Source organism: Furipterus horrens, unplaced genomic scaffold, assembly GCF_987537825.1.
Source record: "Furipterus horrens unplaced genomic scaffold, mFurHor1.1.pri manual_scaffold_12, whole genome shotgun sequence".
NCBI lineage: Eukaryota > Metazoa > Chordata > Mammalia > Chiroptera > Furipteridae > Furipterus > Furipterus horrens.
The window spans coordinates 87,091,033-87,118,412 of record NW_028327182.1 but is presented as its reverse complement, the minus strand read 5'-3'; the positions used below and the strand labels follow the sequence as shown (position 1 = coordinate 87,118,412).

The following is a 27,380-nucleotide window of genomic DNA, read 5'->3' as shown; positions in this document are numbered from 1 at the left end:
GTTGTCCATGTCCATGAGTCTTTCATGCAGGCTCTTTAATTAAACCCTTCCCTTACTTATCCCCCTTCTCTCCCTCTCCCCTCCCCCCTATTGACTGCTATTCTGCTCTTTGTTCTATTTAGTTCCTTTGTTTGTGTTGTTCTTTAGTTTCCTGTATTAGGTGATATCATATGGTATTTTTCTTTCTTTGCCTGGCTTATTTCACTAAGCATAATTCTCTCTAGTTCCATCCATGTTGTTGCAAATGGCAGGAGTTCCTTCTTTCTTTCTGCTACATAGTATTCCATTGTGTAAATGTACCACAGTTTTTTGATCCACTCATCTACAGATGGGCACTTAGGTTGTTTCCAGCACTTAGCTATTGTAAACAGTGCTGCAATGAACATAGGGGTGCATAAGTTCTTTTGAATTGGGGTTTCAAGATTCTTCGGGTATAATCCTAGTAGTGGAGTCATTGGTTCAAAAGGCAGTTCCATTTTTAATCTTTTGAGGAAATTCCATACTGTTCTCCATAGTGGCTGCACCAGTCTGCATTCCCACCAACAGTGCAGTAGGGTTCTCATTTCTCCACATCCTCGCCAGCACTTGTTGCTTGTTGATTTGTTGATGATGGCCATTCTGACAGGTGTAAAATGGTATCTCATTGTGGTTTTTATTTGCATCTCCCTGATGGCTAATGATGTTGAGCATTTTTTCATGTGTCTATGGACCTTCTGTATGTCCTCTTCGGAGAAGTGTTTGTTCAGGTCCCTTGCCCATTTTTTAATTGGGTTGTTTGTTTTCTTGATGTTGAGTCGTATCAGCTCTTTATATATTTTGGAAATCAGTCCCCTGTCTGTGATGTCATTGGCAAATATGTTTTCCCATATGGTTGGTTTCCTTTTCATCTTTCCTGCATTTTCTTATACTTTGATCTTTTATTTTCTACTTAAAGAAGTCCCTTTAACATTTCTTATAATACTGGTTTAGCAGTGATGACTCATTTAGCTTTTTCTTATCTAGGAAACTCATCATCTCTCCTTTGTTTCTACTGATAGCCTTGTGGGGTAATCCTGGCTGTTGGTCTCTGCTTTTCAAGACTGAATATTTCATGCTAATCCCCTCTGAGCTGCAAAGTTTCTGTTGAGAAATCAGCTGATAGTCTTATTGGAGCTCCCTTGTATGTGCTGCTTTTAAGAATCTCTCTTTGTCTCTAACTTTTGGCACTTAAATTGCAATGTGTCTTGGTTGGGCCGCGTTGGGTTCATCCTCTTTCGGACTCTCTGTGCTTCCTAGCCTTGTATGTGCATATCTTGGCCTGGTTAGGAAGGTTTTCAGTCCTTATTTCTTCAAATAGGGCTTCAGTCCCTTACTCTCTCTCTTCTTCTGATACCCCCATGATGCTAATGTTGGTACACTGGATGTTGTCCCAGAGGTCCTTAAGAATTTAAAAATTGAGAATAGTCTATTTTCTTTTTGTTGTTCCAATTGGGTGTTTCTTGCCATTTTGCCTTTCATAGCCTTGATTTGATCCTCTGTTTCATCTAATTTGCTTTCAATTCCATCTAATGTATTCTTCGTATCAGTTATTTCCTTCATTTCTGACTGGTTCTTACACTTTGTGTAAGTTCTCATTGATTTCATCTTCCCCTAAGTTCACTGAGCATCCATATAACCAGTGTTTTTAACTCTGTATCTGGTAGATTGCTTTCCTCCAATTTGTTTAGTTCTTTTTCTAGAGTTTTGTTCCGTTCTTTCATTAGGGACATGTTTCCTTGTCTCTTAATTTTGCTGATTCTCTATGTCCATTTCTATCTATTATGTAAACTGCTATGTCTCCCAGTCTTGGCATTATGGCCTTATGCAACAGGTGTCCTGTGAAGCCCAGTGATGCAGCTTCCCTGTTCACCTGAACCAGGTGCTCCAGGAGTGCCTTCCTGTTGTACTTGAGCCTTGACTGCTTTTGGCATGTCAGTGGGCAGAATGGACCCTCAGGCTGACTGGCTAACAGGGTTGGTCGTGTCTATAGCAGAAACGCTGTTACGTGCAGACTGACCCCACTGAGCTGGAGTTAATTTAGCAGGGCTCTGGTGACAGGCGAGTTCGCCCTTTGGATGTATCATTTATGTTTGGGTGGTGCTCTGGTCTGGTCTGAGGCTGGCCACTAGCCATGTTGGGAGGGGCTCCAATGCGGGCCAAAGTCAGCTGTTATTAGTGCCCGTCTAGGGCCACCTAGTGGGAACTACAAAGTGATGCGAGGTTGGTTGCCACATGTGCTGGGCTTGGAGGTTGTAGGGGACCATTCTGTGTCGTTTCAAGAATTGTAGCCCAAACTGTGAGCCAGGCTCCTGAGAGCCTTGTCAGACTCAACCAGAACACTGGGAAAGGTTAAGCGGCAGACATGACTCGAAGGCCACTCAGGAAGTTTCCATGGGAATTGGAATTTAAGAATGCATATTATGCTTTAGAGCTTGTTTTGCTTTTCTTATTTCTTAGTTAACTATAAATAGTGTGTAGCTAAACATGTATGAAGTCTTCTACCTGATGTCAGTATGGTACCAGGATGTTTAACAGACCCTGACACAGAGTGGTCACTGTGTTCTGTAATCAGTAACTCACCTGTAACCTAAGCCTCTAAAGCTTAGTGATGATTCATAAGTCTTGACCTTGTATCTCCCAAATCCTCTCCTCAATAAAACAGACCAGGAGAAAATATTCAATGCTCTTCTCCACTAGGGAGATTTGCTGCCTTTCCTCCCTCCAGACAAAAGCCAGAGTCCACGTAATTTTGTTCTCGCTCATCCATGATCCTGAACCTCTGCCGGACAGGGAGCTCGCACCGAGCCAGGGCGCTGGAGGCAGACAGCCTTAGGAGGTGCTTGGGAGAGGCTGTGCTGTGAAATAGGGCAGCTGTCACTGATGTCAGGCATGAGGCCATTTGGTGGGCACCACACCGGGAGCTGAGGCCAGCTGCTGCTTGTGCCGGGTTTGTGATCACTTACCTGAAGCTACATTTCAGGCTAACACTGACCACAGCTTATGCCAGGCTTGCGTCTGCTTAGCAAGATGTACAGGGCCCTCTGAAGCCAACTGCTGATTGTCTGGGGTTTGTGGACCTTTAAGGTGTCTTAGAATTCTAAGTCCACAACAGGAGCTCAGGCAGGTTGCTCCTGTGGAAAAGCCACTGGAAGCAGCTGAGGCCAGGTGTGCCCGTTGGGTGCGGTGGGTTCTCAGGAAATCACTCGGGTTGGGTGAAGTGTTTTAGCTGGTTAACGGAGAGCTCAGATTTGGTGCCCACCCACACCTGCCAGGAGAGACCCATCCTGACCCCTGCTCCTCCAGCTTTCACCCTGAAGTCAGTAAATGCAGTTCCTTCCCATACATCCCTGGTGATCTGCAGGCTGCCGCTCTCGCACTGAAGCCCAGAGTGAGTGAGTGATGAGTCTGGCTCGGCCCCTCAGGAAGATCTGCCTGGGAACCCAGCAGCCTTCCTCTCACTTTGATTCGATCCGCCGCTGGTTTTCACAGCTGGAATTTATGAGGAGTCTTCTTCCCAGACTGTTGCCTGGGGTGGGGAGCCGGGTTTGGGGCTAGGACTCCTCACTGCTTAGGTGGGTCCCCCGCAGCCAAGATCTCTCTCCAGATTCTTAATCGCAACAGTGGGTGTGGGACCAGCCTCTTCCCCGTCTCTGCCCCTCCTACCAGTCTCGTGGCTTCTTCCCCACATCCTTGGTTATGAGACTTCTGTTCAGCTAGCCTTCAGGTGGTTCTCAATGATGGCTGTTCCATAATTTAGTTGAAATTTTGATATGGTAGGAGGAGGCAAGCACAGACTTTACTTACTCCACTATCTTGACTGGCAGTCTGCATAATTATTACTTGATTTTCAAGTTATGAAATATTTATTATTGTATTAATATCTATCTGGTATTACAGACCATGCTGTAATATAAGCAACATGACTGGCTATGAAAACACTGATAATGGTGTTATCTTTTTTTCTCCTCCTGCAAACATAATTTTAGAATAAAAGCTGCTTCTCCTGACATTTCAAACACTTTTTAAGTATTCACATTATGACTTTGACATTTGTTTGACTGATAAGTACAAAATCATAAAGTTTGAATTGAAGGGTACTTTCTTAATTAGCTTAAGAACCAGTATTTTAATACTTAATTGAATGCCTTTGTTAGATTATATATAAGAAATCTCTGCCCTATTTCCTGGGCAGGCGCCTCAAATGGAATGCTACTCATGAGAAATAACATTTTCTTCTTTTCCTTTGTTTCCTAAACTGACCTACCGATAAAAATAAATACTAAGAATAACACTACTAGGCTCTAAAATATAAGCAGCAATATATAAATACACATCAAAATATACCATAAATATTCATTGTGTACCGCAAATGCAAAGGAGAATTATGCAGTATTGTGCTAGACCAGGAGTATGGATACAATAAAGGTACTGTCCCTCTAGTTTACAATCTAGTTCAATTAGATACAAAACACAGCTATTTCTGTTAGACTCACTATTGGAAGTTGGAAGAGATTCGACTGCGTACAATATGAGCATCTTAAAAAACTGTATTTAGCTGGCATCTAAAAATCTAAATTCACAACATATAAGAACACATTAGAATAGGGATGCCTTGAACTTGATCCCTGTACAGCCACAGCCCAGGGATTCAAGCTTTATGAGCAGGAAAGGGAATATGGCATTTTACCTGATTATAAATAAGACTCAGAGCATGAAGCAGTGGATGACAGCAGAAAGTTAATTCTATAACATCTAAGAAATAGGACTCACGAAATACGGCTCAGCGGCCATCGCCAGAAGAGGAACGCAGTGCTAGAGCAGATACACAAGGACCGTGTTTTTCTGATCTATCCCATGTGTCAGCTCAAGGGGGATAGCACGCAGTCTCCTGGGAAAGTTCTATCAGAACGAGCTATCAACACCTAAGCAAGAGTCACCCTAAAGGTAGGTTGGTAGCTTTATATTACTAAAAAATGGGTTACACACAGACTTTATTCAATGTTTATATTAATAAATATATATGGCATTATTATTAGGTAATCAAATCTAATTCAGCAGATATTATGTTCATCTGGATATCTAAAAGGGGGGAAATCAACAAATGCACATGCTCACGACATATTAAACAACACCAAGATGGCTTCTGTGCTGTCTCCTGTGCACAGCTGTCCTCAGCGTCCGGGGAGGAGGAGCCGTCGAGTTAGATGCATCGTGCTTCTCTGTGCCTGCGCATTTACTACCGAAGGGCCCGGGCTTAGTTCAGAAAAGAAGAAACCCCAAAGCGCTCTATTCACCTGAGGTTCCACTGCCAATATGTTTCTAATCTCTTTTTGGAACCCCCTAGCTCTTTGATGGGGGATTACTTCAGAAATACCTCTAGCTTTTCCGGTTTAACTTGAAATGTGGTTTTTACTTGCCCACACTCATGACAAAAACTCCCCTCCACCATTCGCTTTCAGATAGGACAGCGACAAAGCCGAGAGTGGATGTACATTCCTAAATTAGTAAACAGGGACAATATACTTCCAAGAATTATGCACATAATTCTGGTAGTTTTAACTCCCCTCTCTGGAACTCGGCCAGCTATCCGTCTCAAGTGTTGTCTAGTAATGCTGAAACCACAGTCTGATGTAGCTACTAGAAGAGCGAAGAGAAAGTTAGCTTTGTTTGAATGATTGTGTATTGACTGAAGCAACTAATTATCTAGAAATAAAGGTTACTACTTCTCCTCCTTCCTATTCAAAACACATCAGGAGCACAGTATTCAAACGTGAAGACTGCAGTTATGAGCAGTGACACTGACGCACCGGAGATCAAGCAGGACAGAGGTCAGTCCCAGGATGGAGAGCACTTACAGATCTGCCCTGTGACAGCAGCTGAAGGAACCGGGCACAGCTTGTTGCCCAGAAGAGTCTAGAATGACAGCCCACCTCACGTACGTGTGCAGCTGACGTGTGGCACTCAGAAGGCACTCCCTCCAGGACCCGGGCAAGGAGGCCTTGTATTACGCATTTCAGAGGACCAGTTTCAACTCAGTATAAGAAACCGGAGAATACTGTGCTAAGTGACGTAAGCCAGGTGGTGAAAGGCAATTACCTTGGGATCTCATCTACAAGTGGAAACTGATGAACAAAGTAAACAAACTAGCAGAACAGAAGCACAGACATGGAAATCAGGAACAAAGTGACAGCAACCTGAGGGCAGAGGGGGACAACAGGGGGAAAAAAGGGAAGGGTCTTGTCAAGGAACAAGTATAAAGGACAACAGAGTGGGGACTGACTGTGGGAGAGGGGTGGGAGGGCGGGGCAAGGGGGACAATGGGTGAAAAACAATAAAATTTAAGAAATTAATAAAAAAAAGAAACATCTTTCCCCAAAGTGAAGTTAAAATTGGCTGTCTCACAAGAGAAACACTTATCACCTAAATGGCTTAAAAAGAGGATCAGCAACTATTATTTAATATGAAAGCTATAAAAGGGTTTCTTACATAGATGATTCTGATTTTGATAACTTCTAGTCTCTTCCATCTGTAAGATCTATGAAAAGTCTTTAAACAATAAATGCCAAAGTTCAAAACTAAGTCCCATCAGGACCCAAAAACAATCTCTCTATTTTTACTCCACACACGGTATTGGTTCCTCATGTAGAGGTTCTCTCCCTCTCATCACACTGCTATTACCTTGGACGCAGCCTCAATAACTTGAAAGTTATCAACAATCTTGTGACTTATCTCTGAGAACTGAGACCATCTGTGTTAACCTGACTTAGTGTGTTTGTTCAAAGAGATCTTTGTTTGGCAAAGAGAAGGTTATAAACCAAAAAAGTGACCTCACTGTTTGCTTCAGGAAATTCTTACAGATCGATTTAACAGAGACAATAGTCCGCACACCCGGACAAACAGCTTACTTTAAGATTCTCGCCTCACCATGTCCAACAAACCATTTGGGTCCAGAACCCAAGATTCTATAAATATCCTCCTACTTCTAAGAAATTGTGAAGACTTTCTGTGGTTAAATCCTAATGCATTTAGCCTTATTAACAGGTTGTCTGGTGACACTGTGGGGAGTTCAACATCCCCACGCACAAACATCTACACTGATCCATCATGTACTCCTTGACCCCAAAACACTGACTGTATCTACTCCCAAATTTACTTCCTCCCTAAAACATTACACGTAACGTATTGTTTTATGACTTAAAATTTTCAACTATATATATCGTCGGCAGCCGTCCGTCTCGAGAGACGATGGTGTAGCTTCTTAAGAGTCTATCTGCACTGCCGAGAATGGCTGTGCAGTCCAACTCGGGAGTGACACGGTATATGTCTCCTCCCGTGTTGAATCGACATCTTGCGATGACGCTGGAGTGTCCTCTCCAGTGAAGCTGAAGCTACAGAGCCTGGGCAGGGTGATATGGAGGATCTGCTGTTGCCCATGCAGCAGACCCCCCCTCTCTTCGCAGCTGAAGGATCCAAGGGAAAGACGGAGTCAATACAGCTTGGCTTCAGGTGCGCTGCAGGAGTTGCCGGTGTTGACTACAACGTCAAACCGCCTTAGGGACTCCGGCTCCGGATTTTCTGTCGGGGTTTACTCCCTTAGCCTTTCCCCTGAAGAGGTATGCCGCAAGGCAGCGGAGGTTTTTTGGAATCAGAGTTTTCCTTCTCTGACTATATATATATATATATGTATATATATATATATATATATATATATATATACACACACACACTTACAAGACATGTTACATATCCGCTTCAATCTCAAAAATATTCAGTACACTATCCAGACACATACATGTGATTTCTTTTTGAAGCACAGGAAAATTAATCTATGGTGATTAAATCTGAACAGTGGCTTCCTTGAGGGAGAGAGATGTAAGTGTGAAGGGCCTGAAGAAACCCATGGGGGGGTTACAAATACAACTCTTTATACATTTTATGTTCATACAAAATTTTTAAAGTCAATTTAAGACTTTTGATTCTGAGCAAGATGTTAAGTACTGCTCTGAATCCTGGATGTTACACATAAAACAAACATAAAAGACTATGAAAGGCAGAGCAAAAGCATACAGGCTGGGGATCTTAAGAACCAACGAACAGTAAGTATGACAATGAACTTCCTTGGGTTTTCTTTGCACTTCGACCGACGTCCTGGGCCAAATGATATTGGAGAAGCCAACAAGTCAGAAACATCGGTGGGAGCAGATTTTTAAAAAGGTCCAATAAAAGCCTGCTCTTTCTAGCTAAAGGACCAATACAAGGAAAAATAAAAATATAACTTTTAGGCAAACATCTTCTCAGGTCACTAATTCTTCAAATCATCTCAGGATTTCCTAGGGCTCATATGATTAAGAGAAAATTGCCAAAACGGTTTCAAAGTCCTCCATTATTTAGCACCAAGATGCCTTCATAGCCTCATTTGTCAACACTCACAGGCCCGGATCACATCAAATTACTTTGTTTTCTGAACAAGGCATATGGCCTTTGTTCATTCTGTCCTCTCTATCCTGAATATACTTTCCACTTGTCCTTTAACTGATCAACTATTTGTTTTCTTACAACTCCCCCCTGAGGGAAAAGGCCTTTTATTCCTCCTTAGTCCGTGCCCACACACTTGGCTTTTACCATGATTAGAGCTCTTGTCGCACTTATAAGAAATGAACTGCATCCTTACCTTTCTAACTAAGTTGTAGAATTCATGAAAGCAAGAATTAAGCCTCAAATATTGATCTAATGCCAGAGCAACAAGGAGTGAAAGTCACACAACAGTTATTCACTGAATTGAACAGAACTGATTTGAAATGCAAATATTTCTGCTGGTGGGGCATTGAGGAACTTCATTTTTCCTGCATGCGTGCCACTGCTTCCCCAGACTCAGGTTATTTGGATTTCAGTGGGTTTGGGTGCTTGTAACAGCGTCACCTAGGCTGGCTCCTGGCACCGCAATTTAGGACAAGGTTATATTCAGTCTGTACAACCAACAGTGGTTTCTAGTCAAGTGTACGCTCTAAGCAGACTACAATATTAGGATATTATTAATGCTGACCCAAATCCTGCTTATAAAGATTGAGCCAGCAAGACATTTTTATGGATTTTTGTTGTTTGTGTAACTCTTGCCTCTATGGCATTTATTGGAAGGACAACTATTTGGTCCAAAAAATTATTTTTAAAGTTCTATTATGACTCTTAAGTGCTTTATAAACATAGAATTAGATTTTTCCAGGGCTTTAGTTATGGCCTAATAGAAAGCCTATTCTCTCTGTGACCTGCACTAACTCTAACAAGCCACGTAGTTCAATGGCTTGTCATTCTTGTCCAAACTTTTATAAGAGAAAAAAGTCATGCACTATCAATATCTAAAATTCATTAGGAAATCCAACCATTATTAATAAGGAAGCAAGCTTCATTCTGCATTTAAATTCCTTTCTGCAGCAAGTAGCACTTCTTACAAAAAGTTTTCTCTGCAGTATTTTTCCAGCTTTATTGAGACAAAATTGACATATAATACTGTATAAGTTTAATATATATAGCCTGTTGATTTGATAAACATATTGAAAATGATTAACCCTACAGAACTAGCCAACACCTCTATCCAGTCACATAATTACCAGTTCTTTTATTTACTTACTTATTTGTGGTAAGAATGCTGAGGATCTGCTTGCTTACAAACTTTCAAATATATAATACAGTGTCGTCAACTCTATCCACCCTGCTATAAATCATATCCCCAGAACTTATACATCTTATACCTGGAAGTTTGTACCTTTTGGCCAATATTTTCCCCTGATAACCATCACTCTCTATTTCTCTAAGTTTTTTTTTTTTTTTTTTAATTTGACATATATGTTATATCACAGTGTATTTGCCTTTATCTGCCTGGCTTAGTTCACTCAGCATAATGTCCTCAGGGTTCATCCAAGTTGTCCAGAATGGTAGCATTTCCTTCTTTCTCATGGATAAACAAGATTGCGACTGTACTGTAGGTTCTTACTTTTTGATAAGCACGAGGCTTACATAAAACATCACATATATATTTATCAGTTTATTTTACCCTGATAATAATTTAACTTCGACCACATGTACAAACTTAATACTTTTGTCCTTTAACCTTTATACTAAAGTAGTTAACACACCACATTACAAGATCAGGGTATTTGGAATCTGACAATATGCTCACCTTTGCTGGTGTTTTGTGTGTTTTCAGTGTTGCTCATTAGCATCCTTTGGGCTCAGCTTGAAGAACTTTTTATCATTCTGTAAGGCAGTTCTAATGACAGATGCCCTCAGCTGTTGATTAAGGACTGTCTTTATCTCACTCTCATTTCAAAGGACAACTGGTGGGTGAAGGATCCTGGCTGGGTGGCCTCTTTCTTCTGCACTTGAATATATCATCGCTCTCTCGTGGCCTGCAAGGTCTTTGCTGACAAATTTGCTGTTAGCCTTCTGGGGATTACCTTGCATGAGATATTTTTTCTTGATGCTTTTAAAATCCTGTCTTTCATTTTAGACATTTTATTATAATGTGTCTTATAGAAGATCTTTTTAACTGAAATTCTGGGGTTACTATTAGCTTCAGAACTTGGGTATCCAAATCTCTCCCGATGTTTGGGATGTTTTCAGCTATAATTTATTTAAATAAGCTTTCATCCCCTTCCCCTTTCCTTCTCTCTTCTTCTTCTGGAGGTCCAATGATCCATACATTACATCTTTTGTCTCATAGGTCTTATAGGACTTCTTCATTCTTTTTTATCTATTTTCATTTTTTTCCTTTGATTGGATGATTTCAATTAATCTGTTTCTAGCTCACTAATTTTTCTCTGTTTGGTCAAGCCTGCTGTAGAAATTTTCTATTCAGTTCTTTGGTTCAGCACCTTATTCCTCAGTTCTGGATTTTTTTTTTCAGAACACAAGAAAATTCTGTTCTTTGTTGAGCAATGGCCAGATCTCCATTTCCCTGGGGCTTGTTAGAGGGGATTTTCTGTTTTGCGTTGGTGGTGTCATGTCTCCCTGACTCTGTGATCACTGCGGAGTTGCACAGGTGTATAAGCAATTCAAGAAGCAGTCACTTCCTATCCAAGTACTAACCAGGGTCAGCCCTGCTTAGCTTCTGAGACCAGACGAGACTGGGGCATTCAGGGTGCTATGGCCGTAGCCCAATGCAATATACAGATCATGTATCACAGAAATGTACACTTGAAATGATATAATATTATTAAGCATTGTCACCCCAATAAATTTAAACTGTAACATTAAAATGGCAATAAATTCACAACTATCAACAATTAAATCTAAAAAACAAATTAAGCAAATAGGCGGAGGGAGAAGGGGGAGACTGGGAGAAAAGGTGCAGGGGTTAAGAAGTACAGATTGTTAAGCACAGAATAAACAGACAAATGTTAACAGTGTAGGAAATGGTGAAACCAAAGAACTTACATGCACGATCCATGGACATGAACTAAGGGGAGGATTGCCATAGGGAAAGGGGATACCAGGTGGAGGGGGGCAAAGAGAGAAAACTTGGGACAACTGTAATAGCGTAATCAATAAAACATATTTTAAAAATAAATTTTTCCTTCTTGCTGTTCTGATTGAATGTTTTTTCTTCCTTATGTTTCAAATCATTGATTTGATCATTGGCTTCATCCACTCCATTGTTGGTTCTCTGTAAATTTTTCTTTATTTCACTTAGTGCAACCTTTATTTCTGCCTGGATCTTTCTTATGTTGTTGAGGTACCCAGTGAGTTCCTTGAGCATCCTGATAACAAGTGTTTTGAACTCTGCATCTGGAGATAAGATAGATTGCTTATCTCCATTTTGTTTAGTTCTTTCTATGGAGTTTTCTTGTTCTTTCATTTGGGCCATACTTCTTTGTCTCCTCAATTTGGCAGCCTCCCTGTGTTTGTTTCCATGTATGCAGTAGAGCTGCTTTGACTCCCTGTCTTAGTAGCATGGCCTATTGTAGGAATGTGTACCCCTAAGTTGGATGGGGCAGAGCGTCAGGTAATTGGCAGGGTGGGACAACTGTGTGATCCAGGTTGATGGAGTCTCTGATATGGTGTTGCCGCTCTGTGGCTCTGTGTTGGGGAGGGCTCAGAAAAGGGAGAATGGCCGCTGCCTGGCCTCTGGAGTTTTTCCAAGAGGAAGTTGTTCCCTGGCACACACTCTGATGCTAGACACTTCAGTTTCTCCCCATATGCTGCTGGTACCCTTCAAACTGCTGCCCTGCTACTGGAGTCCAGAGGGAGTGAGTCTGCATACGTCTTAAGTCTGTTTATGGGTGCTTTAAAAAGATGCCTAAGAATCCCGCAATTTCTTCCGCCATCCCAACCCCCACTGGTTTTTATAGGCAGACGTTATGGGGACCGATCTTCCTGGCACAGGAACCCTGGGCTGGGTGGTCTGGTGTGGGGCAGGGACCCATCACTCCCGAGATGTCCCTCCTGATTTTTATCCACCACACGTGGGTATGGGACCACCTGTTCCACGTCTCTGCCTCTCCTACCTATCTGGATGAATGTGACTTCTTTAATTCCTTGCTTGCTGGACTTCCATACAGCTCAATTTTCTGATGATTCTGGGTGACTTTTGTTTCGAATTTTAGTTGTAACTTTTGCTGTGGCTGTGCAAGGATGCAAGCTGTTTTTACCTACACCTCCATCTTGAGCAGAAGTATATTATGCCCCCAGCCCCAGCTCATCCTTTAGTGTTTCAATCTTTCTTTTAGGAAAGGGGAATCCTTTCCAGTGCTGAAACATGGCAGCATAAGTGATGGAACGACGCAGGCAAAATGAAGCTGTCTTCCTCCTCTTCTTTAAAATTATTCTCCAGGTTTTTTGGATTTTTTGTTGTTGTTCCACTGTACTCAAACTTCTTAAGTGGACTCTGTAGCTCTCTCAGAGCTGTTTTTATTTGTGGAGAGCTATCCAGTCATTGATCTTTGTCAGGGGACAGGAAGGCTGCACTCTCCTCCGTCACCATTATTTTGCAAGTGGCAATTTTAGAAGCCCTATTAATTATCTCAGACCATTCTACCCTTATTAATGCTAATTTTAATTACTGATAGCTGGACACTTAAATTACATCTCACTGAAGAGTTACTATAGGCAAATGATTGCTTGTTTTAGTTACAATACATTTTAATAAACTTGGTAATTTAAAATATGTTGAAGATGATCCATGTTTTCAGAACTTATATATTAACCAATAAGCAAACTAAAGAAAATAATGTTTCTAGTGATGAAAACTAAAATATAAGCAACATAAGAATATTATGAAGACATATCTCAATGCAAGATATGGAAAACACTTCATTTTCACATAAAAATGAGGAAATGCTACAGGGGAAATGCCTTTAATATTAAAATATACTATCAGATACTATAATCACTTAATAGCGATACTATTTTGAGACATAATACTTTTTCAAATCTGTTGTAATTTTCCCCTTTACCATTTAGTCCCCTTATACTCCCCACCCCCAGCAATCACCACATGGTTGTCCGTGTCCATGAGTCCTTTTGGCTCAGTCCCTCACAATACTTTCAAACCATTTAGCTGCCATAGAGCTTACCACGATATTAATGCAGACATTTCTCCTACATATATGTAAGGCTTGAGAGGTTTTGTATAAATTGAATAGCTGGAGGACTCCTTAAAAAATGATAGAAGATGGTACTATACTATATGTGTAGTCTTTCACATTATCAGATACTATAAATTTTTTCAAGCATGTACTATCTTTGGTCCCATTTACTTGAGTATATGAGAATAAGCTGTAGGTATTAGTTTGCATATCCAATTAAATTGATCCAGATCCATATGTAACTTAAAGAGCATAATGGTATGATGCAATCTCATATAATAGGACAAGCATTCCTGAGGATGTCTAGTTTACATTTTGAACTGAAACTGTAACTTAAAGGTTTAATAAGTACATACATTGCAAAGCAAATCTCAGGCACATTATATAATTACTGACTACTTATTTCATAATGTTCACTTCATTATTAAAATATTGTTTTCATTCTTTCAGTGCAAGAAAACTGTAATGTTACCTAACTTCTATGGCTTTTAAAAGATTCTTGCAAGAACTGCTGTAGGAAAAAATAATTTTACTTCTTGGCAGAAATAAAAGGTTTCTTTTCACAGTAATTGCTTATTTGGGAGAGAATTAAAGCATTTTTGCATTATTAACACAGCAGCTCTGCTAGTACATTTATAATAAAATTCATTTTAAGAATAAGGCTTACTTTGGAATATTATAAACTTCAACAGTTTTTAAAAAGACTTTTTATACTTAAGGATATAAGATTATAAATTAGTAGAGACGAGTAATATTTAAAAATATGTATAAAACATTTGATGGTATAAATTCCGTATTTCAGCACACAGTTTGGGGTAAATGTATATTTAATGTCTTCTGGATAAGTCCAAACCCTTTGAAATAGATTAAACTTTAGTACAAGTAGTTGTAAATCTATAAAGTCTTATAAAGAAGGCTATAAAGATGAAGAATATTCTTATTCTGTGGTCAAGATCACTTCATTTTATTAGTGGACATGATTATGTAAAAAAATGATATAAAATTGAAAGTAATAAATAAGACAAACAACTACCATGGCCATTGACATCAGGAGAACATTATATTCATCCAAAGTCATACAGAAAGTACTTCATCAAAAAAGTGGCACCAGAACTAGGACAGAGGAAGAGGGTGTTATGCATGTGGAGAAAGGAGTACTGTCACTTCAAGATTACTTATAATAAAATAAAATGCATTATGTGTTCACGCTAAACCAAAATCAACAGAAAATAAAATACATCTGATTCATTATGTGATCTGCACACCATTCTCATATGTACTTTAGGCTATAAGCTAAAACAACACCAAAAGTTTAATAGTATTTGAAGAGAGAGAGAAAATGGTTGGGAGCGAAATAAAGGAAAAGGCAGAGAGATATGGGCAGATCTATTGTTATTTTAAAATATTCAATATGGTTGATGCAAAATAATGAGAAATTCCTCCAAGGCATATCTATTGTTTCTTTCCTTTAAGGTTATTAAATATTCTTAAATTTTTGAAGTCATTTATAACTACAGTATAACTTAGTCCTCTACATAAGGAAATCATACTGTGGCTTTTTTCATAGAAGAGGAACACAGTATATTCTGTTTTGATAAATATGTGTGACATACAGGACATGTAGTATTTAAGACTTTGTGGGGAAAAGCCCCTTAAATATCTAGAAGCACTAAACATATGTTGTTAAATGACATTTAACTTTTTAATCAAATTTATTAGGGTGACACTGGTTAATGAGAGAAGACTCACAGACAGAGATAGCAGCAGCATGGCTGACTGCCAGAGGGGAAGGAGGGGTGGAGGGATAAATGGTGATGTGTACCTCAAAACTATATAACTTTATTAACTGAAATCACCCCAATCAAAGAATGCTTATTGACACAAAAAACAAAAACATTATATAAGTTTGAAACTTACAATTCTATGATACATTATCTATATACTGCATTGTGTGCTCACTACCCAGAGCCAAATCTTCTGTCACCAAATATTTGATCCCTTTACTTCACTAAAACGTATTTTACTGTAACATAATCTTTAAATTTTATACAAATGTTCCTATAGCTCCTAGTCTTTTAATCTAAAGGTAATGCAGATAATATGAATATTGAAGTGATTATTTTAATGCTAATTCCATCCAAGTACATGAAAACGAATTAAATCAATAATTACTAGAGCATTACAGAGACTCAAAGTATAACGGTGCTTGAAAAATGTGCATTGAATGAAAAATATTGTGCTATTAGAAGTCACAAGGTCTTTTTGAAGTTGTAGCAAATATAACTTTAAAATGCTTTTGTAAAACTAGAATCTATATGCTTATTTTGAATCATGTTAATAAAATTAATTTTGATAGGATGAGAATAAGTTCCTTGGTTTTTAAACACCACAGGGTTCTATTCAGTACATTACTCTTTCCAGTGCACTAAATATCATAATTTTCCAAAATTGAAAAACGTTTGAGCAGTAGGACCAGTTAATATGTAATTTATCCCTTTCTCTGTGGGAGGGTCAATTCTTCTTGTCTTCTCTTTGTTTTCCATTTTTTCCCCTCTGAAATCACATTTATTCTGGATTCTCAGAACATTTAACTGTATCAGATTAAGTGTGACATATTAAAATACTTTTTCATTTTATAGTTGTATCATCCCTCTGTGTATGTGCTTTTGTGGTTTTAATTACAAAGTACAAAGAAACCACAGGAGGCAAAACCATTTTTTCCCAAATACACTTAACATTTTGAAATGCTGAAAATATAACTTGAGTTCATATTTGCAAAGAAGGATTTATTCATCTATTCAGCTATTATTGATTTCATATTTATTGTGTGTGAAATGCTTTACTAGGAGGTAAGGATACAGAATCACGTGGGCCTTCTTAACTCCCAGGATCAGAGGTAACAACAGCTGAAAGGGGGACAGCAGCAGCGTGGGTTGGCTACAAAAACTGGTCATCAGCAAGATCCGAGTTTGGGATCAAGAGTGCAAACAGTGAACTGTGAAGGCGGAAGTCAGAACCAGAGGGAGAGGAGGCACCATCAAGGCAAAGTGTTTTACCAAAGGCCAACTAGAAAGACAAAAAATATATATACAAATCAAAAGGAATAAAAAGATCAGGCAAAACTTGCAAAAGGTAAGAGGCAGAGTCATAGCAACGAAGTGCCCATGGTACTGAAACAAAATTCTAGAACAGGTCCAGCTTCTAATTCCCTGCAATGCAGTAATAAGTTAATCTGGGAGGCTTTAATGACTGAGATGTGGGCAAATCCATGCACTCTCCCCTGGTCTATGAGCTCCAGGATGGATCTGGATTACTACAGCAAATACAGTACCTGAGCTTCAATGGGCCCTCAACAAACATTTGTTGGGTAGGAAAATAATGAGTAAATTAAAGGGCAGAATCTCAACTGCCAACGTCACCATAAGCTTTCTGCATATCTTTAGTGTATTATTCTTTATTTTTTGTTTAAAACTTTTCTTTATGTGTTGACATTCTCTGCTGGTGGTATGAAGATTACAATGAATGCAGTGATCATTCCTGTAAATATTGTATACAAAAAAATTATATTTAGCTTAAGTAAGCCTATATAATTTTCAACTTATCACTAAACTGTCCCTCAAAGAACTAGCACACGCAACATCCCCGCGGCATCAGTCTAAGGCTGTTTTGGCTGCCCAAAACCAAGAAACCATTTCATTAATGATAAATTCTAGATTAAGCTGCAAGCCATTTTGCCATAAAATGCTTTGGCACTGCATGTGGAACACAGCTCTTAGCTTTATTAACAACTAAACTATAATGCAGTGAGAACTTCTGGATTATATTTGGAAAACCCATAGCAATCCCCAGGCGCCAGATAAAACCCAAATCTTAAAAAAAAAGTATATATGTTGGGAGTTATAACCTAAGTATAAGCTGTAGCTCATTAAATGCATTTCATTCAAAATGATTGTTTCTTAACAACAGAAAATGCCTTTATGACCCATGTCACTATACAGTCATACAGTTTCCCTTTAGCTACACATTAATGACTGCTTTTGCAATGACTTTCACGCTGCTAAGTGGACCATTAGGGCTTGTGCCATTACATAGCACCTTAAAAGCGACAAACCTGCAAATCAGCACAGCGCCACACTGCCTGCACTTAGTTTCTTTTAACTTCTCTATATTAACTTAACATTTTAAGTTTAATGCAGTGAAACATTCTGGTAGCATTTGTAGATTCATCTAGACATGTTTTACTCCACAATTACTAAATGAGAATGTGAAGTCACCAACATTACTAATATGTATAATATTTTTAAAACAAACAGCTAAATGAAGACCCAGCGCCACCCCCCTCAGCCTTAGTAAGCCTGCCTGGTGCAGTTAGAAAACAGAACTGTTCGAGCCCGGATCAGCAGTTCAGAGCTGACACAGGCCCATTATATACCGACTGACTGTCGATGGCCGAACCCCGGGAACGGCTCAGGCCAGCGTCGCCCCTGATTACAGGCGCATGGGCGGCAGGGGTGAACAGCTCAGAGGGCTGCAATACACGACCACTTCAGGAAAATGCAAATACAATTCAAAACACAGGCCCTCCTCACAGAGCATCAGTAACAAACCTACTGTAAGGAAACGCATTATCTGTTCATCTGTACAAGAACTGTTAAAATGTGTAACGAGGATAAAATCATTTCTTAGGGACATAGGTCCCTAAGATATTCTTAAATATGTGTACATTTTTACATTTTCCTTAGGGACTGTTTACAAGGCATATATGATATTGGCTTAAAAATCACCCATAATTGGTGAGACATTTTGAGTACTATTTGTTGCTATTTCTTTCAGAGCATGGTATCTGAAAAACACCAATTCAAAACTAGATTTCTTCATGACTCTTTCCTCTGCTGTGGAATCTATAGAAAAGAATAAACCCGGCAGGCCAGTGCATAGTGCAGTGGACACTGTCTGAGGGGGCCCTGCCCGCATTCCCTGGCGCCCACGCCCTCCCTGCGCTCCAGCCCGGCTCACACCCCCAGAACAGCCTGGCTGGGTCTCTCTCACAGCTGAAGCCCGCCAGGCTGGGGAAGTCATGCCTTCCCCGGGGCCACTTACTGACGGGAGCAGCTGTATCAATGCCTCAGCTCCCCGCAACACTTGCATTCTTCAGAGCTTCCCAGAGACCCCACAGTGGTATCTGGCATCTTTTCTGACTGCCTTCCCTTCCTGGACTGAGGTCCCCACTTCTATTCCATGCTCCCTGCTCCTCTGATACAAACTATTTGCCCTTGAAGCACTGTCTTTGGTTTGGAAAAGAACCGAAACTAAGACTTTTAGAAGTGCTTATATATACATTATCATATTTTATCTCCTGAACAACAAGGTAAGAAAAGCAGTATTACACTCACCTTACAGAGGAAGAGAGAGACTCAGTAGCTTCCTGTAAATCACGAAACTAGTGAGAGGCAGAACTTAGGAAGAACTCAGCCCTCTTTCCTTTTTCTGGTTCCCTCTGCCTGAACACTTCAGGACAAAGGCATAAAAACAGCTTTGTGGGCCAAAGACTCTTTTTCACGTGCTCTTACGTAAACCTTTTCAAAGCATATAAAACGTCGCAGATTAAATCATGCTTACTAAGGTAGATTAAGGAAAATGATTATACCAAAACCATTATCATAGCAATCATATTTACTGATGGCATTCAATATATACAACAATTTTAAATATTCCACTATAGGTCACTGTGATCCTTTAAGCAGATACACTAGATGGGATGGCTTCCTTGGCTGCAAAATATCTATGACAAAATTATATCTAAGGTTCTCTATAGCTCTATACCAATGCTTCTCATGTTTAACACTCTGACTCTGTTGGGTGGCTGTCCTTTGCATTGCAGAATGTTTAGCAGCATCCCTGGCCTCTACCACTTGCTGTCAGTAGTGGGTACATGCCCCACAGCTGTGAAACCCCAAAATGAACCCAGGAACTACCAACTGTCCCAGGGACTGCGGGAATTCATCCTTGGTTGTATGACGTGAGGTTTACAGCCAGAACATTCATTCACTTCCCTGTGAAAGACAGCTAATCTCTAAGGGCAGTAAAGTTTACTGCAGCATGGGAACAGAAATCACTTACATCTACCTTGATATTTTACAAATGAAGAAAAGTTGCACCTAAACATAGCAGGGTTCCAAAGTTAAAAGTGTGGGAGAAATAACAGCGGCCGTGAATCTTATGCTTCTGAAACATTCCTTAATGCTTTTCACGTTTCAGCCCAACAGTGGGATCTAGGATCAGCCTGTATTTTGTACTAGTAGTAGTAGCTCTATGCAGCCATGATAGCATGAGGCAGAACACAGAACACTTTGATAAGAAAAAAAGAGAGGCGTATGTGAAGTAAAACAACATTTCTGGGGAATAGGTAAAATAGATGCAAGCATACTAGTGAAAACTTAAAATGAACTTTGATGTTCGCAAGCACAAAAACTGTGCACCAATGTCCATTTCAATCGATCCAATGTTAATGGAAGTTCTGTACTTTTGCACTTGGGCTTAATAGCTTTACTTCCTAATTTTGTCACCTGTTTTGTATTTTGATGAATCTCTATCAGTGTTTTCACAAGAAGGAAGACAGAGGTGTATCAGGCACCTGTGGTCTGCTACCATCTCAAGCCTGAAAAATCTCTCTTCACTTCTGTTTGGCTGCTATTTTATAGCATCATCTTGGGAATGTATACACCGGAAGAAGCATACTTTTTGTTAAACTGTGTATGTCGAATGTTTACATATGTAATATTTGCTTAATGTAAGAAAAGATCACTCAATTTCAGTGGCCACTTAAGCTTTCTGTTCATATTTTGGATGTCTAGCCTGGCTTTTAATGTTTTGCATTTCCTATTTGTCATTATATATGAATAGCGTAATGCAACAGCATTTTCTAACCAATTAGCTATAGGTAGGCATTTTGTTTAACCACATAATATGCTCCCTCCTTGAGGAGGTGGTGGCTTTCACTGGTACCTAATTTTTTATAATTTTCTAAGTTTCCATAATGAGTACTTATTAATTTTATAATCAGAAAGTAAACTGTAAAGGCATAAGTTGAAATAGAGAAAGTCAAAGCATCACATTTCAAAGAATACTTGGAACAATCAAGTACAAGAAAAGCAGATAATAGAGAAATAAATTCCAGGACTAAACCTGGCCATGCATACATATCTTTAAGTCTCCAGGGACTTATTAAGGCTTACCTGTATTAATTAAAAGAATTTTTTGTCAAGGTTATGGAGAGTTTATGACATTCATGCCAATTTACTTAGTCAATATCTACAGAAATTGGTAGGTATCACTTGTGATTTATAGATTTAAGATCCTTAGATTTCTTAGAATTTCAACATCAAGATTTAAACTTTAACCACTCACTATTAGTAACAATATCTGTATAAACATTAGACTAAATTATTTTGAAATATAATTACCATCAACTTAGTCCTCAAATGACTCTTAATCCTGTTACAACACACACCATTCTAATCTTATCTTTACTGCCTTTTCTTGGAATATTACTTTTCCTCATCTGTAAAATTTTATTCTATACCACTGAAAGGGCTATATAAAAGCCTCATTAAGTTATTTGGAAAACAACTATAGGATAGTGTGACTTTTCAAGTTACAGCTTGAAATTTAAACACATGTATTATAAAGAAAAACATTTACTATTACCATTCTACTGGACAATCATTGTTTAAAGTAAAAATCCTGAACCAGTAATCATTTCACTTTATAAAGCAAAGTTAATCTTCTGTTTTGTTCCAGTAATACAAGACATTATGCAAATCAGCTCATTAAAACAAAACTTAAACCACAATTTCCTATTTCAATGTATGCTGACATTATGCATATAAAAAAGCAGAAAGTTTTGCTAAAATATGTTAAAAGGGAAAACAAGAAAAGTTATATGCTCATGGGCAAAGTTCTTCTGCTCCTTTCCAAGGTGCTATAGAGGCAGCCTTAAGGCCTTGGCTATACTGCTTAGCAATTAACATCTCACGTAAACCTAAAATTGTACCCACATCTCTTTGGCCAACAGTATACTCATGCGATTGTCTTTGTAGCAAGAAGTTCCCGTATTTCCAAGACCTTTATGAATTTTTTCCCTTCAATTCCTAATACTCTATTCAAATATAAAGGGGTGAAAAGTTTAGGACAAAATACATCTTTTAAATAGTTTGGTTATAGACTTAAAGTTCAGCAGTTCTATTACTTTTGATTAAGACATTGAAAAGCTAAAAGTTTTCCCTTTTAAAATTACAGAAAAACATATTTTACTAATGTGTTGTCTGGGCCATCACAGTGCTTTTCCCTAAAGGCCATGACAATTTCTACAAGCATTTGTGTGAAGCCTTGAAGGTAAGGCAATAATTTATTGCTCAACAATGGCTTCCAATTTTTTATAATTTAATTCTGAATATTAAAGTCACTCAAATTACTCCTCTCTCTAATGACAGATTTCAAAAATATATACGAATAGCAAAAATCATGTTGGAATTACTATGGCAGCTCATCACCCAGAGTCCAATGTTGTCTCCGTACCCTTGCCATTTATCTACAGGAGAAATCTGAAAATGTTCACAACCATATGAGACTACAGAGTTACGGAGCATCAATGACTGTAATTCTGATTATTTGCAACTCATCCCTAAAACACGACTGGGTATTTTGGGGAACCTGCAAAGAATCAATTGAATTATATCCCTATAATACCATTCCACAAAGAAGTTCAGAGAAAGCCACAAACAATGTAGGAAGATGAAATACACATAACTTGTTAGCTTTCTTTAATACTGGAAATATTTAAATTACTATAAACAATGAAGATAAAAACCTCATAAGCTTACACTATATACATTTATATTTATAAGGAATCTATAACATTATTTCACCATATGATAAATCTTATTCTGTTCAGAACTGCAGTTTTAGAAATTAGCAATTATTTTTCTAGGTGTGATAGTATTATGGTTATAATTTTTAACATCTTTTTAGAAAAACCTACTGAAATATTTGTGTGAAATGAAATGACAGTTCAATGAATCCAACAGCAAGTAAAGAGGACTGGGCAGGAGAATGGGTGAAACGCTATTGGTCATGGGTTGGTAATCAATTAAGCTTGGTGACAGGTCCATGAAAGACATCATTACATTGTTCTCTCAAAATCTGTATACTTTCCAAAACAAAAAAGGCACATTTTCAAATGGTTACTAACCTTCACCAACCTAAGACTTAAGCCTCAAAGACAGTATTTTGCAAAACTGATCTATTACAATATTTCCCACCAACCAAAAGTAAAGGGAAGACAACCAAGTTATGTGAATTCGGCAGCAGTGAATAATGTGAACTCTGCCAGTGATTTAACTGCACATCAATTTCACTTTTAATTTTGTGGCAAACAGTTCCTAGCATTCTAAAACAATGACTGCCAAAGTTCTTAATAATGTTTTAATTTATCTCTTCTGAAGTAAATTAAATTTACCATTGATAGGACACTGGCTACAACCTACTACTATTTCCTCTTGTGACACTATATATTATTGCCATAGCAGTATATATAACGTTGAAAAAATAGTTCATGCATATAAATTTGATGTTGTCGGTACACTGATTTTCTAAATCAAAATTAAAGCAGTCCTCGCTAATACACACATACACACACACACACACACACGTATGTACATGGCAGAGGCAGTAAATGAGAAGAGGAAGAACATAGATTTACATTTACAATCCTTTCTTACTAAAAATGCATACTTTCTGATTCCTAGGTAAAACTGAGCTGAAGTTCAAAATGGTGATACTAGGACATGCACCTACCACTTGTCCATTGTGTGGATTCTTGTGAGCGTATGGAGGTCCTCGGATATGATTCCACATCTGACCAGAAGTCATAGCAAAGACTATACACTGAAAGACAGGGGGCAATGTGTTTCCATTGTAGTAATAATCTGGCTCATTTTGTTAATACACTTATGCTAATTTACAAAATATAAGGGAAAAAAATACAATGTGGTAACGTACCAGCGATACCATGGCCCAACCAGTCTTGTTATAGATGAACTCCAAGTTGTTCCTTCTTAAATAGAGCAAACCACCGACAAGGGACACTAACAGGGCCAGAGCAATGGTGCCAGAGTAATTCGGTGGCCTGAAGACGCGGATCTGCAAAAACGCAGTGAAAATTTTATGTGAAAGAAAAAAATTTTTTTTTTCTCTTGCCTATATTTTAAGTCCTTACAATCTTCAATACAAATATTTAAAAAGGGGCTCCTTAGTTTTTATAACTGGCATTAACATACCCTTTACTCTTTATAAGTCAAAAACATATACCTTAGAACATCATGGATATGTAAAAAGCCTGCTCTTCATTTTAGGTGAATACAGATAAACATACGCAAAACCTACTTGTATTCAACCCAGAGCTGTTCTGATTAATCCATGGAACATAGGATCATCTGGTAAAGAGTAAAGATGAGAAGGGGGTATAATATTTGTATTATTTCAAATTGGGACTTAAAAAAAAAGCTTTCTTACAAACAACTTTATTGAGCTATAATCCACATACCATACAATTCACTATTCAAACTGTACAATTCAATGGTTTCTAGCATATTCACCGATATGCGCAACCATCACCATAGTCAGTATAAAAAATCTTGAATCACTTCCAAAGGAAGCCCCACACCCTTTAGTATTCACTCCCTTATTCCTTTTACCGTCCAGCTTTAAGCTACTACTAATAGAGTTCTGTTTCTATAGATTTACCTATTCTGGACTTTCATATAATATGTGGTCTTTTGTAACTGGCTTCTTTCTCTTAGCACAATGTTTTCAAGGTTCATGCTTGTTGTAGCATGTGTCAATACTTCATTTCTTCTCCGGGGTGAATACTCCATTGTATGCATATACCACCTTTTATTTACCCATTAATCAGCTGATGGCCTCTGGGTCTTTTCTATCTTATGGCTATTATGAATGGTGCTGCTATAAACATTCTTGTAGTTTTTTGTGTGGGCATGTTTACATTTCTTTCACGTATACATACGTGTAGGAGTGGAATTGCTGGGTCATAAAGTAACTATTTTTAAAAGTTTGAGGAACTGCCAAACTGTTCTCCAAAGTGGTGGCACTATTTTGCATTGGCACAAGTGGTGTAGGAGGGTTCCAATTTCTCCACTTACTTGCCAACATATATTATCTCACTGATCTTGTACATATGAAGGGGTATCTCATTCTGAGTTTGAATTGCATTGTCCTGATGATTACTGATGTTGAGCATCTTTTCAGACACTTACTGGACATCTGTACACCTTCCTTGCAGGAACGTTTATTTAGATCCTTTACCCATTTTTAATTAAGTGATCTTTATATTATTGAGTTTTAAGAACCACACACACACACACACACACACACAAGATGTCAGTCCCTTCTAAGAAAAATGATTTGCATATATTTTCTCCCATTCTGAGGGTTGTCTTTTCACTTTCATTATGATGTGCACAAAGACTATTTTTCAAAAGTAGACAAAATTAACACGAACTCATGATTTCACAGTATGTACATATCTTGGTTCTGATAACACTCACCACTAAAAGGAACCAAGGCTCCAAGGAGAAATGGCCAATGAAGTGCTGGGTAGGGTAGATAAGTAGGTATAAGATGGGCCTAAATTATCAACTGGAGGCTATCACACTTCTTGACCTCAAATTTTACTACAAAGCTACAAGAAGCAAAACACTATAGTATAGGCAGAAAAACAGATCAATGGAACAAAATTAAGAGCTTAGAAATAAAACCACAAATATATAGGCAAAACATGTTTGATAAAGGAGGCGCAAACATACAGTGGAGAATGGAAAGCCTCTTAATACATGGTGCTGGCAGAACTGGAAAGCCACATGCAAAAGAAGGAAACTAGACCGCTGATACCAAGTGCAGAAATTAACTCAAATTAAGATCTGAAACAATAAAATACATAGGAGAAAACATAGGTACTAAACTTACGGACCTTGGTCTCAGAGGGGTTTTTGTGAACTTGACCCCAAAGGCAAGGGAATTAAAGGCAAAAATTAATGAATGAGACTAGATCAAACCAAAAACTTTCTGCACAGCAACAGAAACCATATCTCCAATAAGGGACTAATATCCAAAATGTATAAAGAACTCATACAGCCCAACAACAACAAAAAAAACCACTCCAATTTAAAATGCGAGGAGGACCTGAACAGACACTTTTCCCAAGAAGACATGCAGATGGCAAACAGATATATGAAAAGATGCTCAACTTCACTAGCTACAAGGAAAATGTAAATCAAAACCACACTGAGATACCACTTCACATCTGTCAGAATGGCTGTTATCAAGACAAGAAATAACGGCCTGCAAACCAAGTGTCACTGGTTCGATTCCCAGTCAGGGCACATGACTAGGTTGCACACCAGGTCCTCAGTTGGGGGCGCGTGAGAGGCAACCATACAGTGATGTTTCTCTCCCTCTCTTTCTCTTTTCCCCTCTCTCTAAAAATAAATAAATAAATAAATAAATAAATAAATAAATAATTTTAAAAAAAGACAAGAAATAACAAGTGTTGGAGAGGATGTGGAGAAAAGGAACCCTCATTCACTGCTGGTGAGAATGTAAACTGGTACAGCCGCTATGGAAAACAGTCCAGAGGTTCTTAAAAAATTAAGAATAGAGTGGCCATGTGACCCAGCAATCTACCTGAGAAAATCTGGAAACACTTATTCATAAAGATATATGCACCCCTATGTTGACCACGGCATGATCACAATAGCAAAGCCATGGAAACAACATAAGTGTCTTTCAACTGATAACTGGATACACAGAATATGGTACATATATACAAATAAAATACTACTGAGTCATAAAAAGGATTAAATATTGCCATTTGCAACGAATGGATGGATCTTGAGAGCATCGTGGTAAGTAAAATAAGTCAATGGAAAAGGACAGAACCATAAGATTTTACTCACATATGGGATAGAAAACAAAGGAACGAACAAAACAAACTCAAAGACACAGAAAATAGTATGGCTGTTACCAGAAGGGAAGTAGGGGTAGGATAAAGAGGGTCAATGAGGTCATATATAAGGGGACTTAGGGTGGTAAGCACAAAATGCAATATACAAATAATGTTTATAAAATTGTATACCTAAAACTTACATAATGTTATTAACCAATGTTATGCCAATAAATTTAATTTTAAAAAGTATAAATTGGTTCTCTCTTTAAAAAAAATTCTACGGCTGAGTAATTTCAATCATCCTCAATTATATCCAGATAAATTCCATAAAATAAAGACATGACACATACTCTTAGATTAGTTTTACACCAGTTTATAGTCCCAAGAACTGTATGTGGCGTTTTCTCAGACAGCTCATGAAAAGAGGGTTTTATCCCATTTTTACTTGCCCAAAAGATAGATAAAAATTATATATCTTGCTTTTTAATTGGAATTTCTTTGATTGTTAATACCACTGAGCAATATTCAGTATATTTTTTAGCCTCTGAAATTATGATACTTTGTGCCTAACTCACATACTGTTTAATGGTTCTTAAAATATCATTGTTCTAAAAACCATTTAAATTCACCTGACTCAGTCGCAGTTTAGCTTACACCATTATAGCAATCATACACTGTTCTCTAAGCAAGGAAAACTGCTGCATAGAGAGATTTTAAAATTCCTGTGGCCTTATTACAATGCTCTAACAAACCCAGCTAAT

General features: G+C 38.3%; 1 protein-coding gene across 3 annotated transcripts in view; it reads right to left on the bottom strand.

Moving 5' to 3' along the window:
* TUSC3 (tumor suppressor candidate 3) overlaps positions 1-27,380 on the bottom strand; it is a 119,356-nt gene that overhangs the window by 30,201 nt on the left and 61,775 nt on the right. For all 3 annotated transcript variants that reach the window (XM_090258967.1, XM_090258968.1, XM_090258969.1), the window contains exons 5-6: positions 23,658-23,798; positions 23,454-23,543 (exon numbers count right to left, since the gene is read on the bottom strand). In XM_090258967.1, the coding sequence (XP_090115093.1) occupies positions 23,454-23,543; positions 23,658-23,798 (231 nt within the window). The remainder of the gene's footprint in view (positions 1-23,453; positions 23,544-23,657; positions 23,799-27,380) is intronic.